This window comes from Belonocnema kinseyi, chromosome 1 (genome assembly GCF_010883055.1).
Source record: "Belonocnema kinseyi isolate 2016_QV_RU_SX_M_011 chromosome 1, B_treatae_v1, whole genome shotgun sequence".
Lineage (NCBI taxonomy): Eukaryota > Metazoa > Arthropoda > Insecta > Hymenoptera > Cynipidae > Belonocnema > Belonocnema kinseyi.
This window is the reverse complement of record NC_046657.1, coordinates 17105682-17122030: the sequence shown is the minus strand read 5'-3', so window position 1 is coordinate 17122030 and position 16349 is coordinate 17105682. Positions and strand designations below refer to the sequence as shown.

Below are 16349 nucleotides of genomic sequence, written 5' to 3'. Positions count from 1 at the left end.
CGAGCAACTAGCGTTACTACAATTGATCTATTCGGACGAGACGTATTTGCATAATTTCGATTGAACTTCACTTCAGGTAAGTTCGTTTAATCGTACAATTTTAGATTGAAACAATATTTATTTTTTCCTTTTAAAAGATGTTTAGAACTTTTAAAAGTTGGGAAGGAATCAAGAAATATTTGATACATTTTCGAAAATGTTTCCGACTTTTCAAATATTTGTAATCTATTTGAAACGTCTTAAACTCCAAATTTTTAATAAATAACTTAAAATCTTCTACATTTTCCCAGAAATTTTAAGAAAATTTGTTTATCCTCTTAAAAGCTTTCGAAATTCTCTTAAATTCTACTACATATTTCGTGAATTTGTCGAATTTTGGTTCGTTTTTATTTTGCAATCTTAACAAATTGAAACATTTTTCTTTAAAATATTCTAAACTATTTTTAGAAATTTTAGGAAATCGTTTGCTATATTTAAAAACCTTGTTCAATTTTCTCTTAAAGTTCATTTTTCAAAATTAAAAATAATTAAAATTTGCACACGAATATAAGAAAAATTCTTTGTTTTTTTAATCTTGTCAGACTTTTTAACCTTCTAATTTCTAAAAATTATGAAAATTTTTCCTGCATTTTATATTTATTCTGCAAAATTAAAAAAATGACCCTAAAATCTTTACGATTCTTCTTTGACTATTTTTGAAATCTTCTAAAATCTTTTTCAATAATCTCTTCAAATTAATTTTCCGAAATAAAAAATGATTTTAATTTTTCTTAGGAACCTGAAAAATTGTCTTTCATTTTCGTGAAACTTTACAAAAATCTTTACAAGTTTTAATTATTTTTGAATCATTTCAAAAATTTTGAATATCTTTTAAACTTACTCATTTTTTTCTAAAATTATGTAATATGGCAAAATTTTGCTTTAAAATCTTTCACACTTTTGAAAGATTTTAAGAAATAATTAAAAATGTTTTGTGATCTTTTTTCGATTTTCTCTAGAAATTCCGTACAAAACAATCATTTAAAAATTTTCCATGAATTTTAAGAATATTTTTTTCATACCCTGATAACATTCAATTTACATAAAAAATGTGTAAATCTTGAAAAATTAAAAAAAAATGGTCTCAAAGTCTTCCATATTGTTTTAACCAACATTTTAAAATCTTTAAAACTTAAATTTATTTAATGGAAATGATTCGATAAAAAACAGAAAAACACTATGATAAAAGAGTCCGGGGACGTCTGTTATGATATTTTATAGCATTTCCGAATTCAGTTTTTAAAAAATTTCATTTTTGTGGAGAAAAAGCCGGGGGAACTGTACCTCAGAAATTTAATAAAAATCTTTGAAATCATTAAGAATTCCTTAAAATTTTATTTGATTTATTTTTAAAATCTGTCTAAAAACTCCTTCGAATATTTATAAATCCTAGAAAATTCTACAAATTCGCTTGATATTTTTTATTTAAATTAAATTAAATTTATGAATTAAAATTTCCGTAAAAATAAAATCTTTGAAATATCTTGAAATTTAATTTAATATGATATTTATTTGCCAAAGTCCTCTCAAAATCTCTTGAAAGTTTTTGCAATCCTACAAAATTCTTTGTAATAAATTCACATTTTTCAAATTATAATATAATATAAAAAATAATTATTTTAATTTATAAGGATTGGTTGTAAATTAACTTTTCTTATTAAAATTACATTTTTTCGGGTTGAAAATTCAAACTTTCTACGGAAACTTCCGTCCTTTTGGCTTAAAAAAATAAAAAATCTGGTATAAAATTCAATTATTTGGTAAAAAAAGTGTTAGAAAACAAAATATATAAATAAAAAATTAATCAAATGAAATTTTCAATTTATTGGCACGGCCAATAAAATTTTTAAAATCGAGCTCTAAAGCTACACAATTTTCCATTTAAAGTAATAAAAAACTTCGTTGCAAATTAAAGCGCGCAAAATGATATACTTTAATTTTAAACTTTACAAACGGCCATAAAATTTTTTTATTTTTTATAAGTTATATAGTGCAAAGAAAATAAGAAAATTTAAAGCTAAAAGCATTAAAAATGGAACGATTAAAATTAATTTATTATAAACTGAATACTTCTTAAATAGAAGCTAAATTATTTGTATTTTCAGTAGTACAAAAATCGTTAAAATTTTGAACACTTTATTTCAAAATCTTGAAACATTTAAAGGTTGTTTTACATTTTTCAAATTTTAAATTATTTTTTTAAGTTTTTCAGAACTTCCAAACATCTTTTTAGATGATTCGAATTTTTCTCACAATTTTTGTTGTTGTAATTCTGCCAAATTAAAAAAATTCCTTTAAAATGTTCCACATTCATTTTTGACAATTTTGTACATCTTTTTGCATATTCTTTTGAAAGAAATTTCAAAATAGAAAAACATTTTTTATATTTTTTTAGGAAATGCTTTTTATTCTATTAAAGCCTTTCAAAATTCTTAAAAAGATACTAAATTTTTTGTTCGAAATTTGCCAAAATCTATATTTGGTTTTCAATTAGGCCGTGGACTATTTGCAGAGAAATTTTGGTATGAGTTTTGATTTTTTTCAAAACTTCTAAATATCTTCAAATTACTTGAATTTTTTCTAAGAATAAGAGGTGTTCAATTTTTTACTTATATATAAAAATTCAACAATATGACTTACAAATTAAATTTTTTTAAATAGAACAATGAAAATTGCAACGTTTGAAATTATTATTTTTTAAAGCTATTTTAAAATTAAAAATAGATAATAAATGTTCAATTGGAACAGTTTAACAGTTTAATTTTTCGCGTTCAAATCTCGAAATTCTAAAATTGTGATCTGATTCCGAATCGGCTTGTAAAATCAATTATTATTCACTTTTTAAATCCTAAAGTACAGTTCAATAAAAAATCTTTGATTTTTTATTTGTTGAATTCTTTAAAACTGCATTTTTAAATTCTTTAAATTCAAATGTAAGCTTAAAAATTAAAAACGATGTGTGATGGTGTGCCCTTGAAGGGCACATTTCCGTAAAATTACATAAAGAGCATACTGGGTGTTATAGACCCAAGGGTATTCGAACGCGTGATATGCTGACGGTATTCGATATTTTTTTTTACAAGAAAGTCAATTAATAATGTTCAATCTATCTAGTTTGAAGAAAAAAAGGTTTCATAACAGTTTTTGAAATTTAAAGTAGTTTAAAAAAATCCTTTTTGAACAAAAATTAAAAAATGACTCACTCTAAAAGGTTTCATCTCATTTGTTAATCTGGCGCTTCTTTTTTAAGCGCAAACAAGTCGCTGGGTGTTTTATACCCAGTATGTCCTTTAAGGATTAAATTAATCTTTTTGGGTAGAAAATTCATCTTCTTGATTTTAACTAAAAATTAACTATTTTTTGGTTGAAAATTCAACTTTTTTGTAGAAAATTCGTCTTTTTCGACAATTTGGTACAAAATAGAGTAATAAATCAATTGTGGTGATATGAATGATAATTTTCTCTCACCGATTTGTTGCTCAATATAAGCAGCTTCATCGGCTGTTGCACGAGGAATGACGCCAGGATCGCTGAAGCTTGTTCGAAACAAAGCCGACATCACGAAAATAAAAAGCAGACCACCAATCACTGGAATCGCTGGCGTTATTTGTGAGGCCAAAAATGGACAACTTAAAAAAAAGGAATTATTTTATACTACTTTTCGAACGAAAAGATTCTTTGAAAGTCTCAGATTCATATCTAATTTCGGACCAGAATTCCCTGGAGAGGAAATCATAATAAACTTATCTGCCAAAGATAATATTTTGCTTTCAAATATTATTCGCAAATCAGGCCTCGGACTCACTTTAGTGACCGAAAATAGTGCAAATAGTGTCGAAATTTTTTAAAAATAGGGTCAAAATAGTGTCATAAAATTTCTCAAGTATTTAATATTAATTTCAATGTTTATTTGAAATGTTATTCTTTAGCCTTTCCGCTTTTTCATATTTTTCTGGTGAAAAAATATATTTTGTTTGGGTTTAAATTTGTATTATTTGTTTAAAAGTTAAATTATTTTCTTGAAATTGGATTACAATATTTTTTACCATAACGAAGAAATTTTGTTGTTCAAAATTCAACTGTCTGAATAAAAATTAACATGTTTCAATTGAAAATTACATTTTTTTCTTGTAAATTCAACTGTTTGAAACGAAATTCTTAGTTTCGGTTCAAAACTTCAACAATTTGATAGAAAATTGAACTATTTAGTAAAAATTGATCTATTTTGTTGAAAATTCGTCTTTTTGGTAGAAAATCTTTTTTTTTGTGTTAAAAATCAAATATTTTGTTTCAAAATCGTCTTTCTTGTTTAAAACCAACTGTTTTTTTTACATTTTTTTCGTGAAATGTAAACTATTACAATTTTCGTTAAAAATGAATCTTTTTAGGTTGAAAATTTAACTCTTTGGTTCAAAGTGGAACTTTCTCAAAAGTTGATATTTTTGGTTCGAGATTTTTTTTTAGCATTTTAGCATTTTTAGGATTAAAAATTCAACATTAATTTAATTAATTTTTTTTTGGCTGACGAATTTTTTATTGAGTGAAAATTCAACTACTTTGTTAATAATTATCTTTTGCGTTTAAAAATTCCACTATTTAATTAAAAAATGTTTGTGATTTGTTAAAAATTCGTCTTTTTTGTACAAAACAATTAATCCACTTCCTAGAAAATTTAACTATTTTATTGTAAATGTACGTATTTTGTTGGAAATTAGTTTTGTTGGTTAAATCCAACTTTAGAAAAATATATTTTTTCAAATCTTTGTCGTAGAAATATAAACAATGACATAAAAATTCATCTTTTTAAGCTTTTTTATTGCAAATTTATATTCTCGGGTTGAAAATTCGACTGTTTTGTAGATAATTCGCCTTTTTGTCTTTGAAATTCAACCGTCAGGTAGAAAATTCGTTTTTTTTTTTATTTAAAATATATTCCCGCCAATTAAAATTTATCTAATGAATTTTTGGTTACAGAATGCAACTATTTCGTTTAAAAAGTTAGAAACGACAATAACATATACTAAAAATTAATGCATTTTGTTGAAAATTCTTCTTTCCTGGTAAAAAATTAATCTTCTTGATTTAAAAATTAACTATTTAGTTAAAGTATATGTATTTTGTAGAAAATTCTTCGTTTATGACAAAAAAATCTTCGTTTAAAATTCAACTAATTGGTTAAATATGTACGTAATTTATTGAAAATTCTTCTTTTTTAAGAAAAAAAAATAATCTTCGTTTAAAATTCAACTATTTGGTTAAAATTATACGCATTTTTTTGAAAATTCTTCTTTTCTGCTAGAAAATTAATCTTTGCGGTTTATAATTCAACTATTTCGTTAAAAATGTAGGTATTTTGTAGATAATTCTTCTTTTCTAGTAAAAAAAAAATCTTGTTCTTCTAAAATTCAACTATTTGATTCAAAATCTTTGAATTTTATTAAAAATTCTTCTTTTTTGAAAAAAATCTTCTTTCCTGATAAAAAAAAAATCTTCTTCGTTGAAAATTCAACAATTTGTTTTAAAAAGTTTTTTTTTTGTAGAAAATTCTACTCTTCTGATATAAAATTAATATTTGGTTTAAAATTCAACTATTTGGTTAAAAATTCATGTATTTTGTAGAAAATTCTTCTTTTCTGGTAAAGAAAAAGCTTGTTCTTCTAAAATTCAACTGTTTGATTAAAAATCTATGAATTTTATTGAAAATTCTTCTTATCTGGAAAAAAAATCTTCTTTCTTGATAAAAAAAAAATAATCTTCTTCATTGAAAATTCAACTATTTGTTTAAAAAAGCTTTTTTGTATCAAATTCTTCTCTTTTGATATAAAATTAATTTTTGGTTTAAAATTCAACTATTTGCTTAAAAATTTATGTATTTAGTAGAAAATTCTTCTTTTCTGGTAAAATAAAGAAAAATAATAATTTTCTTCTTCTAAATGTCAACTATTTGGTTAAAAATCTATACATTTTATTGAAAAATGCTTCTCTTCTGATATAAAAAAAATCTTGTTCTAAAATTCAACTATTTGATTAAAAAAGTAGGTTTTTTTTTGTAGAAAATTCTTCTCTTCTGATATAAAATTAATATTTCGTTTAAAATTCAACTATTTCGTTAAAAATTCATGTATTTTGTAGAAAATTCTTCTTTTCTGGGAAAAAACATCTTCGTTTAAAATTCAACTATTTCGTTAAAAATGTAGGTATTTTGTAGATAATTCTTCTTTTCTGGTAAAGAAAAATCTTGTTCTTCTAAAAATAAACTATTTGATTAAAAATCTATGAATTTTATTAAAAATTCTTCTTTTCTGATATAAAAAAAAAATCTTCGTTTAAAATAGTACTATTTGGTTAAAAATTTAAGTATTTTCTAGAAAATTGTTCTTTTCTGGCGAAAAAAAAATTTCTTCATTTAAAATTCAACTATTTGGTTAAAAATGTATGTACTTCGTTCAAAATTCTTCCTCTCTGATAGAAAATTAATCTTCGTGGTTTAAAATTCAACTATTTTGTGAAAAATTTATGTATTTAGTAGAAAATCCTTCTTTTCTCGATAGAAAATCCTTCTTTTCTGGATAGAAAATCTTCTTTCCTGATAAAAAAAATAATCTTCGTTGAAAATTCAACTATTTGTTTAAAAAAGTTTTTTTTTTTAGAAAATTCTTCTCTTCTGATATAAAATTAATTTTTGGTTTAAAATTCAACTATTTGGTCAAAAATGTATGTATTTTATTGAAAATTCTTCTTCTCTGATAGAAAATTAATCTTCGTGGTTTAAAATTCAACTATTTGGTTAAAAATCTATACATTTTATTGAAAAATGCTTCTCTTCTGATATAAAATTAATCTACTTCGTTTAAAACTCAATTATTTGGTTAAAAAAGTATGTTTTTTTTGTAGAAAATTCTTCTCTTCCGATATAAAATTAATATTATGTTTAAAATTCAAATATTGGGTTAAAAATGTATGTACTTCGTTCAAAATTCTTCCTCTCTGATAGAAAATTAATCTTCGTGGTTTAAAATTCAACCATTTTGGTTACAAATTTATGTATTGTGTATAAAATTCTTCTTTTCTGGATAGAAAATCTTCTTTCCTGATAAAAAAAAAATAATAATCTTCGTTGAAAATTCAACTATTTGTTAAAAAAGTTTTTTTTTTTTTTTTGAAAATTCTTCTCTTCTGATATAAAATTAATTTTTGGTTTAAAATTCAACTATTTGGTTAAAAATGTATGTATTTTATTGAAAATTCTTCTTCTCTGATAGAAAATTAATCTTCGTGGTTTAAAATTCAACTATTTGGTTAAAAATCTATACATTTTATTGAAAAATGCTTCTCTTCTGATATAAAATTAATCTACCTCGTTTAAAATTCAATCATTTGTTTAAAAAAATATGTTTTTTTTAATTCTTCTCTTCTGATATAAAATTAATATTTGGTTTAAAATTCAACTGTTTCATTAAAAATGTATGTATTTTGTTTTAAATTCTTCTTTTCTAAGAAAAAAAATCTTCTTCGTTTAAAATTCAACTATTTGCTAAAAAATAATGCATTTTGTAAAAAATTCTGCTTTCCTGGCCAAAAAAGTATAATCTTGTTCTTCTAAAATTCAAATATTTGGTTAAAAATTGATGTTTTTTGTAGAAAATTCTTCTTTTCTGGCGAAAAAAATTTTTCGTTTCAAATTCATTTATTCGGTTTAAATTATACGCATTTTTTTGAAAAATTGTTTTCTGCTACAAAATTAATCTTTGTGGTTTAAAATACCACTTTTTGGTTAAAAATGTATGTATTTTGTTTTAAATTCTTCTTTTCTGATGAAAAAAAATAATCTTGTTCATTTAAAATTCAAATATTTGGTTACAAATCCCGTATTTTGTTTTAAATTCTTCTTTTCTATGTAGAAAATATATCTTCTCGAATGAAAATTGATCTTTTCGGTTAACAATTTAACTATTTGGTTAAAAATTCAACTCTTTCGTTGAAAGCTCATGTTTGAAAAATCTTTCTTGGTTGAAAACAAAATTTTGATTTGAAAATAGTATCTTTAGTGCATTTTTTTAATAATAGAAAAATACTGTCATCGCTTTTAAAAAGTGTGAAATAGTTTAATGGCTAGTCCGAGGCCTGGCAGATTTGCGAAGAAATTAAATTTTACTTTTAAAATTATTTGGATTTAAAAGCAATCCATTTTTTGTTAAATATATTTATATATTTTTTTAATTGCCAAGATGAAATCTTACTCAAAGGCGAAAAATAATCCACTGGTCCCGGCAATTAAGCAAACTGTGACGTAGAAAACTCCAGTTTGTGGTGCCATCATTAACCTTCCATCGCAGCAAAATCTGTTCTTCCCGGGAAATAATTCCCACTTCCTGGTGACGTGAGGCATTTTTGTGCCTTGCAGTTTTTCTCTCCTGCAAAGAGTAAAAAAGGTCAGATTAGAATTTTTAATTTGTAACTTTGGCTGATTACGAAATTTCCAATTATTTTTAATTAAAAATCTATAGTAGCTCTTAAATTTCTCTTTTAAGACACAAAAAAAATGTATAATTGTTTCCACCATGAAAAATCTGAAATGAACATCACAAATTCTTACTCTACAATTTTCTAATTTTAAAGGAATCTAGAACAGTAGAATGTAATAAAAATTCATAAAACTTTTAAATATGTAATTCAAGGTGACGTATCATTGGAAAATTTTAATTCAAGGACGACTTTTACAACATTTTAAATTGTAGAATGAAAGATTATATTTTGCAAACACGAGTTTAATCAAGGAAAAAATAGCCGCTCATTTCCCGGTCCGCAAACATTTTTTCACGGTACTTAAAATTTTAAAATTCGAAATCTTGAAACTAATGTATTTTTTATTTTTATATATTAAACAGTTCAAATATTTTTGATTGAAAAATATAAATGTTAAAAATAAAAAATTTCCCTCTTCCGATTCAGAAATTTGTTGTTAATTCTTCCCTTACACTCAATAAAAACTTTACAAAGGAAAAATGCAATAAAAATTAAAAACTGAAACTTCCAAGTTTAAAAATAAATAAAAATGTGAAAAACAAAAATATTCCTTTTTCAATTCGGAGAAGAATTTGATACAACAGTTTATTCCCTTTCTTGTGAAATTAGAATTAAGGAATTGAAACTTTTTTTTATAAATAAAGGTGCAATTTTAACGATTCAATTCTTTCTTTTTAAAACAATTTATAATTTGACACAAATTAAAGAATTCTGAGGTTTAAAAATATCAATAAAGATACCCCTTTTCCATTTAAAGAAAAATGAAAACGAAAATTGCCTATCTTTCAACTCAATAAAAAATCTTTTTAAAATAAGGTAAAAAATTATCCTTATTCCGATTAATAAAATACTAACAACATCCTGTTATTATAAAATACTGAAAACCAAAATTTCCCCCCTTTCAAATCGATAAAAATATTAAAAATATTAAATATCCCTCTGCCAATTCGAAAAAATTCTGAAAAAATTAAATACCAAAAATTTTTTCTTTTACGCGAAATTATTTTATGTAAACAAAAATTTAACATTTTAAAAATTAACAAATCAAAATTGTAACGATCAAAGTTTACAAGTGGCAATCTGAAATTTTAACCGTTCAAGAATTTCTATTTCAAACAATTCATGAACAATTTATAATTGTTTATTTTAAACGAACATTCAAATATCGCCAATTGTTAAAAATTGCTCCTTTTTTTAAACCATAAATTTTAATTCTAATTTAATTTCGGTTAAAAAAATAATTTTCCACCAAAAAAAGTATATAAATTTCTAACTAAAGTTACGAGTTTTCCATTAAAATGATAAATCTTTAAATGGAATAGAGGAATTTTAAACTAAATTCAACTAAGATTATGGAAAATTTAATTGAAATAATTACATTTTTAGTTAAAAAAAAAACATAATTAAAAAAAAATGAGTAATTTTTTTTTAAGTAACGATTTTTCAACTAAAGTGACAATTCTTTAGCTAGAATAGTTGAATTTTGAAACAAACAACTAAGTTTTTAACTACAGTAATTTTATTTTTAACTAAAATCTGAATTTATAACCAAGAAGATTAATTTATACCACAAAAGACTAATTTTCAGTTGAAAAATATAATTTCCACCTAAAATTAAATAGATAAATTTGCAGCTAAGAAAGTTAAAGTTTAACAATAAAATTGAATCTTAAACTAAAATTGTGGAATGTTCAACATTTTCAATAAAACAAAAAATAATTTACAAGAAAAAAACAACAAAATTTTGAACTAAATAGTTGAAAGTTGCAACTAGAATAGTTAAATTTACAGTAAAAATTAATTTTCAGACAAAGAAAAAAATGAATTTTTAACAAAATTATTTATTTTTTAACCAAAGAAATGAATTTCTAATTAAAATGATGAATCTTAAAAAAAAATTCAACAAAGGAGGTTAATTTTCTAACAGAAGAACAAATTTTCAAAAAAATTTACGTGAATTTTCCCCAAGATATAACCAAATTTAAATTTTAAGTTCAAATAGTTTATACAACAATTGATAATTTCTCATTTTAAATGAACAGTCAATGCTAAATGTTATTTTTTTTAAATTAAGAAATTTTAAATAAATAGGTTAAAACAAGAATATTTTTTAATTTTAAATGAAAAATAATTTATGAAATGTATTAAATTAAGGTTTTTAAATTGAAACAGTTCAATTTTCAACCTCAAAATCTTTAAATTGTTTGATTTTGAAAAGATTCATAATCGTCTTGTAAAATCAATTCTTTTGTAATTTTTAACACTCGAAACTGAGTTCAGTTTGAAAATTATTATTTAATAATTAATTAATATTTACAGTTCATTAACAGTCAACAAATTTGGAATTTCCTCATTTTCTCGCCCTTTCCAGCTCTATTTGTCAAATATAAAATAATTTTTAACATTTTCTGGAGTATAAACCCATGAAACGTACAAATTTCAAAATAATCAGAATTTGAAATCAGCTGATATCGATAACCTTCTAAATCCAATTTTTCTGTTAAAAAAATTCAAAAATATTTTTATTCTTGGCTCTCGATTTAAAAGAGCTTCTCAAACATCAAATTATACAAAACTAAACGAAAATTGCTGTCTCAATAGGTTAAAAAGAATAATGGAAATTTTCCTTGTCTCTACCTAACCTAACCTAGTAAAGGAAGTGAGTTTTATAAATAATTACAAATTCAAATCTTGGATGAAAATAATCTAAATTCACAATAAAAATGAAATAAAATAGCTAAAATAATGACTATAACTCTAAAATATTCCCCTTCATTCCCTTATTAATCAATTTCACCAATTCCTTCAAAATGGAGTAAAGGAATGCAAAAGTGTATCAAAAGTACGAAACATAACCTAACTACTTACGCAAAAGTCGTCGTAGAATCCACAAATTCGAATTTCAGTAAAAAAATCCAGGATTCTGGTCAACTTAATCTGATTCTTCCGATAATCTCCAGGCAAATTTTATCGGATCTAAGATTGATCCGCGACATTCTTCCACTTGAAAAATCGATTACTGCTCACGTCTAAGCACTTGTCAAGCAACTTCTCTTTTTGAGGTTAGAACTTCACTGAATGCTTGGATTCTTCACCTTCTCCGAGGTCACCGACTTCCAAGTGCACGTTTTCGGTCACAGTCATTATTTCCCGAAATAAAAAAAAAACCCCCGCACGAAATAAACTAAATTTGTCGTTGAAACTAGGTCAACAGTAGATGGATTTCTTTGCAAATTCTATTTGCAAACGGCTCATAGACGTTCACATAACGTGAAACCACGAAAGACACTACATCGTCGAAAACTGAAGAGACTTTTCACGATAAATCAGCCGACCCCCGATGACACCGCTTTTGATTATATTTACAGGAAACGATCGTGAACGACTTGGCGTTTTACGGTTTTACGTGCGAGCGATGCCAGCTCCACCTTTTTAGAAGTTTAAACTCACGTGACCCACCATTTAAAAATGACGTTTCACGAATTTTCCCGCCAAAACACCGTTCAGGTGTTTTTTAGTTTTTCCTGAACTTTGCAATTGCAGTAGTTTTATTGCTGTATCATTTTTAAGAATTTGCTAACTTTTATTTCATGAAAATAATATTTTTTCAAGTTTAATCAAAGTCTATTAAAATTATTATTAAAATATTTTCACTTACATAATTTCTCTAACCAATTGCCTTATTACTTGTCAAATCCTTCTCTAACATTTCCCTCGGTCCCTATTTCCTCTTTCCACATATCCCCTTATTTTTCCTACTCTCTGTATCTTCACTTACCCTTACCACCATCCTTAACTCAGATTCCCTTCCCATACACCGCCTTCCCACACCCTCTCATTTCCTGGAATTTCCACTACTTCCTCTTCCCATAAGACCCCTTATTTTTGCTACTCCTCATCCACTCTCATACCATTACTCTCATCCGCAACTCGCCCTCTTCCTCACCTCATCCGCACCTCACCTCATCCTCACTTCCCCTCTTGCCTCATGAACACACACGTTTTCAGCTTGTACGCTCCTAATTTTCGCTCTCCACACTTCCCCAATCCTCATTTGGCCTCATTTCTCCTCACTTCCCATAATTCCTCACCCTTCATTTCCTCACCATTCGTCTCCCTCATTACCCCTTATTTCCACTAGCTGTCATCCCCTCATTTCTTCATCTGTTCATTTTCTACAATTTCCGCTACTTTCCCTCATATCACTTTCCCTAATTTCCGTATTTCCAGTCCTATATTTTCTACCCACTCCCTGTGCTTCACCTACTTAAGCTATTTCCTATCACCTCAGTTCCCTAATTACCCTCCCCTTATTTCCCATAATGCACATACTTCCCCTTTTATTATTTTCCCTCCCACACTTCCTCTTCCTTCATTTTCCCCTATCTAATTTCCTATAACTAATTCCCTTTCATTTCCCTTACTTCCCTTACTTCTCTCCTCATTTTCCTTTACTTCTTTCATGTAAGCTTGGTTGAAAGTAGAACTGCTTTGTAAATAATCCATTTTTTGGCTGAAGGGCCAGCTCTTTAGTTGAAAATTTAACCTGCTGAAAAAAAACAATGATACAAAATTAGAATTTTTTTTTAAAGAAAAACTGTACATACAAAAATTTGTCACCATTTTTTAAACAATAGGAATTTTGTTAAATATTCTAATGAAAAAGGGAACAGAAGATTTTAACCGATTTCAATTTTTTTTTCGGATGCTAAACCACACATTTTTTCCTTGCTCAAATGGTTCGATTGATTTGAGCATTTTCACTTCTTTAAAAAATTATAAGATTTTCAGGTTTAGATGCAACTTTTTATTAAGATTTTTATTTGTTAATGCGAAACGACGTGTATTTATTTAGAAAGTCTATCATTTTTATCTCCATTTTTTAAAAGAATATGGAATTTTTATTATCTATCAAATTGTAAAATCGTATTTTATAAATATAATTTTTGTAACAACTGACATCCGCGGGAAATAAGGTATTAAGTTAAAATTTTGTGAAAATCAATGTTTTTACGGTCCTTAATTTTGAGAATAAAAAAAAAGTATTTTGTGTCAAAAAAAAAGAAATCTTTATAATCTCCGAATCGGGTAAGTTTAATATTGCCTCAAACCCATTTTTAATGGAAAATGTCAATTCGGAATTTTTAAAATGTTCAATATTGCTCAATTTTATTGCAGAAGTTTTCTGTAAAAATGTACCAAATCCCACTTTTGTGGATCTATACAAAATATTAATTTGGACAAAAATATGGAAACAATGTTTTCATTCTAAAAACAAGGTTATCGCCAATTCTGAATTTTTTCGGTTCATAATTTTTTTAAATCGCAAAATCATTACCTGAGTATTAATTTGCCAAACAAGTAATATGATATTTTTTAATATCCTTTTTCGTGGAAAAACGCACTATTTTTAACATCATCCTGTTTTTCACAAACAGATTTATTTCCTATAAATGTTATTAATTTTTTTTATATTGTAGTCAATTATAGTTAAAATTATAAATACAAACGAGGTTTCTTTTTCACGAAAAACATGACAAAGCTGAAAAAATCAGTTTTGTCATCAAAAAGACACGAAAAATTATTATTTGCATAATTTTTTAAGATTATTGAACGAAATGAAATTTATAAACATTTTGGAAAAATATTTAAAAGAAAGCCTTAAATAGAAATCATTTTTAATTTTTTGAACTGGAAAATCGATACCATGTGACAAAACTTCCTTTTCAGTTCAAAAAATTTATATTTTTAATGAAAGAGTTTTGTAAACAAAAGTATCATTTATTAATTAAAGAACAATTATTTAACATACTATTATTTTAATATTAATTATAACAATGTTTAATTCATATTATTTTTTATTTAAAAAATTGTTAGAATATTAAAATGAATCAAGAATTAGTAAAATTCATAAAAATAATTCAAATTTATTAATATTTAACATTATTGAAATCGATAATAGATTAATATTTCTTTCACAAAAATATATTTCTCCTTATATTGTTTCATTCAAAAAATTTAATGTTAATAAATAAAAAAATCGGTGTTTTTTTCAGAAAAATGCAAATGGTTTTGAAACAAATTTATAAAAGTAAGTATGAAGTGATTAGAGTTATGTGGAAAAACTAAAATATTAAAAAACGTCCATTAAGGAAAAAAAATGTTTTAAATGTTTTGTATTAAAAAATATTTATATTTTTAGTTAAAAATATTAAAATGCATAAAAAATTTTTCATTAAAAGCATCAATATAAGTGCAGTTAATTAAAATAATTAATGGGACGACTGAAAATCCTAAAAAATAAATATCCCGACACTCTAAAACTGCCAAACAATTGATAATATTAGCGAATTTATAAATTCCTGAATAATAAAGTTTCCAACAAAAAATCGCCGAATTATAAAATATCTGACACTGTAAAATTTCCGGCACTATAAAATTATCGAATTTAAACAATTAAAAATGTTTTTGTAATAAATTATATTTATTCATTAGAAAGACAATATTAAAACAGTTGATTACAATAATATTTTAATGTTTAATGTATTTAAAAAATGTATTGTCTGAACTTAAAATAACAATAATTTAAAGAAAATGCTATGCACATTTTCAAAATAAAAATTGACATTGAGAAATTATTGTTTAAATCATTACTATTTTTAAATTAAACAATAACTTTAAAAAATACATTGAACATTCAAAAAAATTATTTGATCAAAATATTGAATTATTGTCTTTCTAATAAATAAATAATATTAATTTCAAAAAAATATTTTTTTAATTGTTTAAATTCGGGAATTTTCTAGTGACGGGAATTTGATAATTTCGAATGTTTTAAAATAAAAATAAATGTAATAAATAAATTGGGTAATATTGTAAATTGCTGAGGAATTTTCCAATTCAGGATTTTTATATATCGGAAATTTTGTAATTTCTTGAATTTTCTATTTTGAATGGGACGAATAATAAAGCCCTAAAAATAAAAATACGGACACCGTAAAATTTCCGAATTGGAGAATTCCCGAACGGTTTATAATGTTACCGAATTTAAAGAATTGTCCTGTTTTTATAAAAATATTTGATCATTTTATTTTTAATAAATAAATCATATTTATTGAAGAAGTCTTTCATTGTTTAAATTCGGGAATCTTCCAATTTGCGTAATTTTACAGTGTCGGGAATTTTATTTTTCGATATTTTTCAGTCATTCCAAAATCTTTAACTGAAACAAAAGTGATAAAAAAAGAATTTTTAGTATTAAAAAATTGTTTTTTTTAGACATTTTCTTTTATTCTGTCCCAATATTATAAACTTTCGGGGATTTTATTATTCGAGAATTATACAGTGTCGGGATTTTTATGTTTTGACAACCTTATCATTGGGAATTTTTTTATTCGATAATATTATAAATTTTTTCTGAAATTATATTACACGGGAATTTTCCAATTCGGTAATTCTACAGTGTCGGGAATTTTATTCTTAGGTATTTTACATTTATTCAAAAATCTTTAACTCAAACAAAAGTAACAAAAAAAAAGCTTTTTTTAATTTAATTTTTTTTTAGACATTGTCTTTTTTTCGTTTATATTATAAATTATTCAGGAATTTTATTAGTTGGGAATTTTTCAATTCGTCAATTTTAGTGTCGGGAATGTTATTTTTCGTGATCCTTCAGTTGTCCAATAGTATAAACTATCGGGAATTTTATTATTCGTGAATTTTACAGTGTCGAGATTTTTAAATTTCTACAATTTTATAATTTTGGAAATTTGATCATTCGGGAA

The 16349-nt window shown here is 24.5% G+C and overlaps 1 protein-coding gene across 1 annotated transcript in view; it reads right to left on the bottom strand.

Moving 5' to 3' along the window:
* LOC117174533 (palmitoyltransferase ZDHHC18) overlaps positions 1-11954 on the bottom strand; it is a 43342-nt gene extending 31388 nt beyond the window's left edge. The window contains exons 1-3 of the mRNA XM_033363739.1: positions 11434-11954; positions 8280-8453; positions 3508-3668 (exon numbers count right to left, since the gene is read on the bottom strand). Of these exons, the coding sequence (XP_033219630.1) occupies positions 3508-3668; positions 8280-8428 (310 nt within the window). The 5' untranslated portion in view covers positions 8429-8453; positions 11434-11954. The remainder of the gene's footprint in view (positions 1-3507; positions 3669-8279; positions 8454-11433) is intronic.
* Between the last annotated feature and the right edge of the window lie 4395 nt (positions 11955-16349).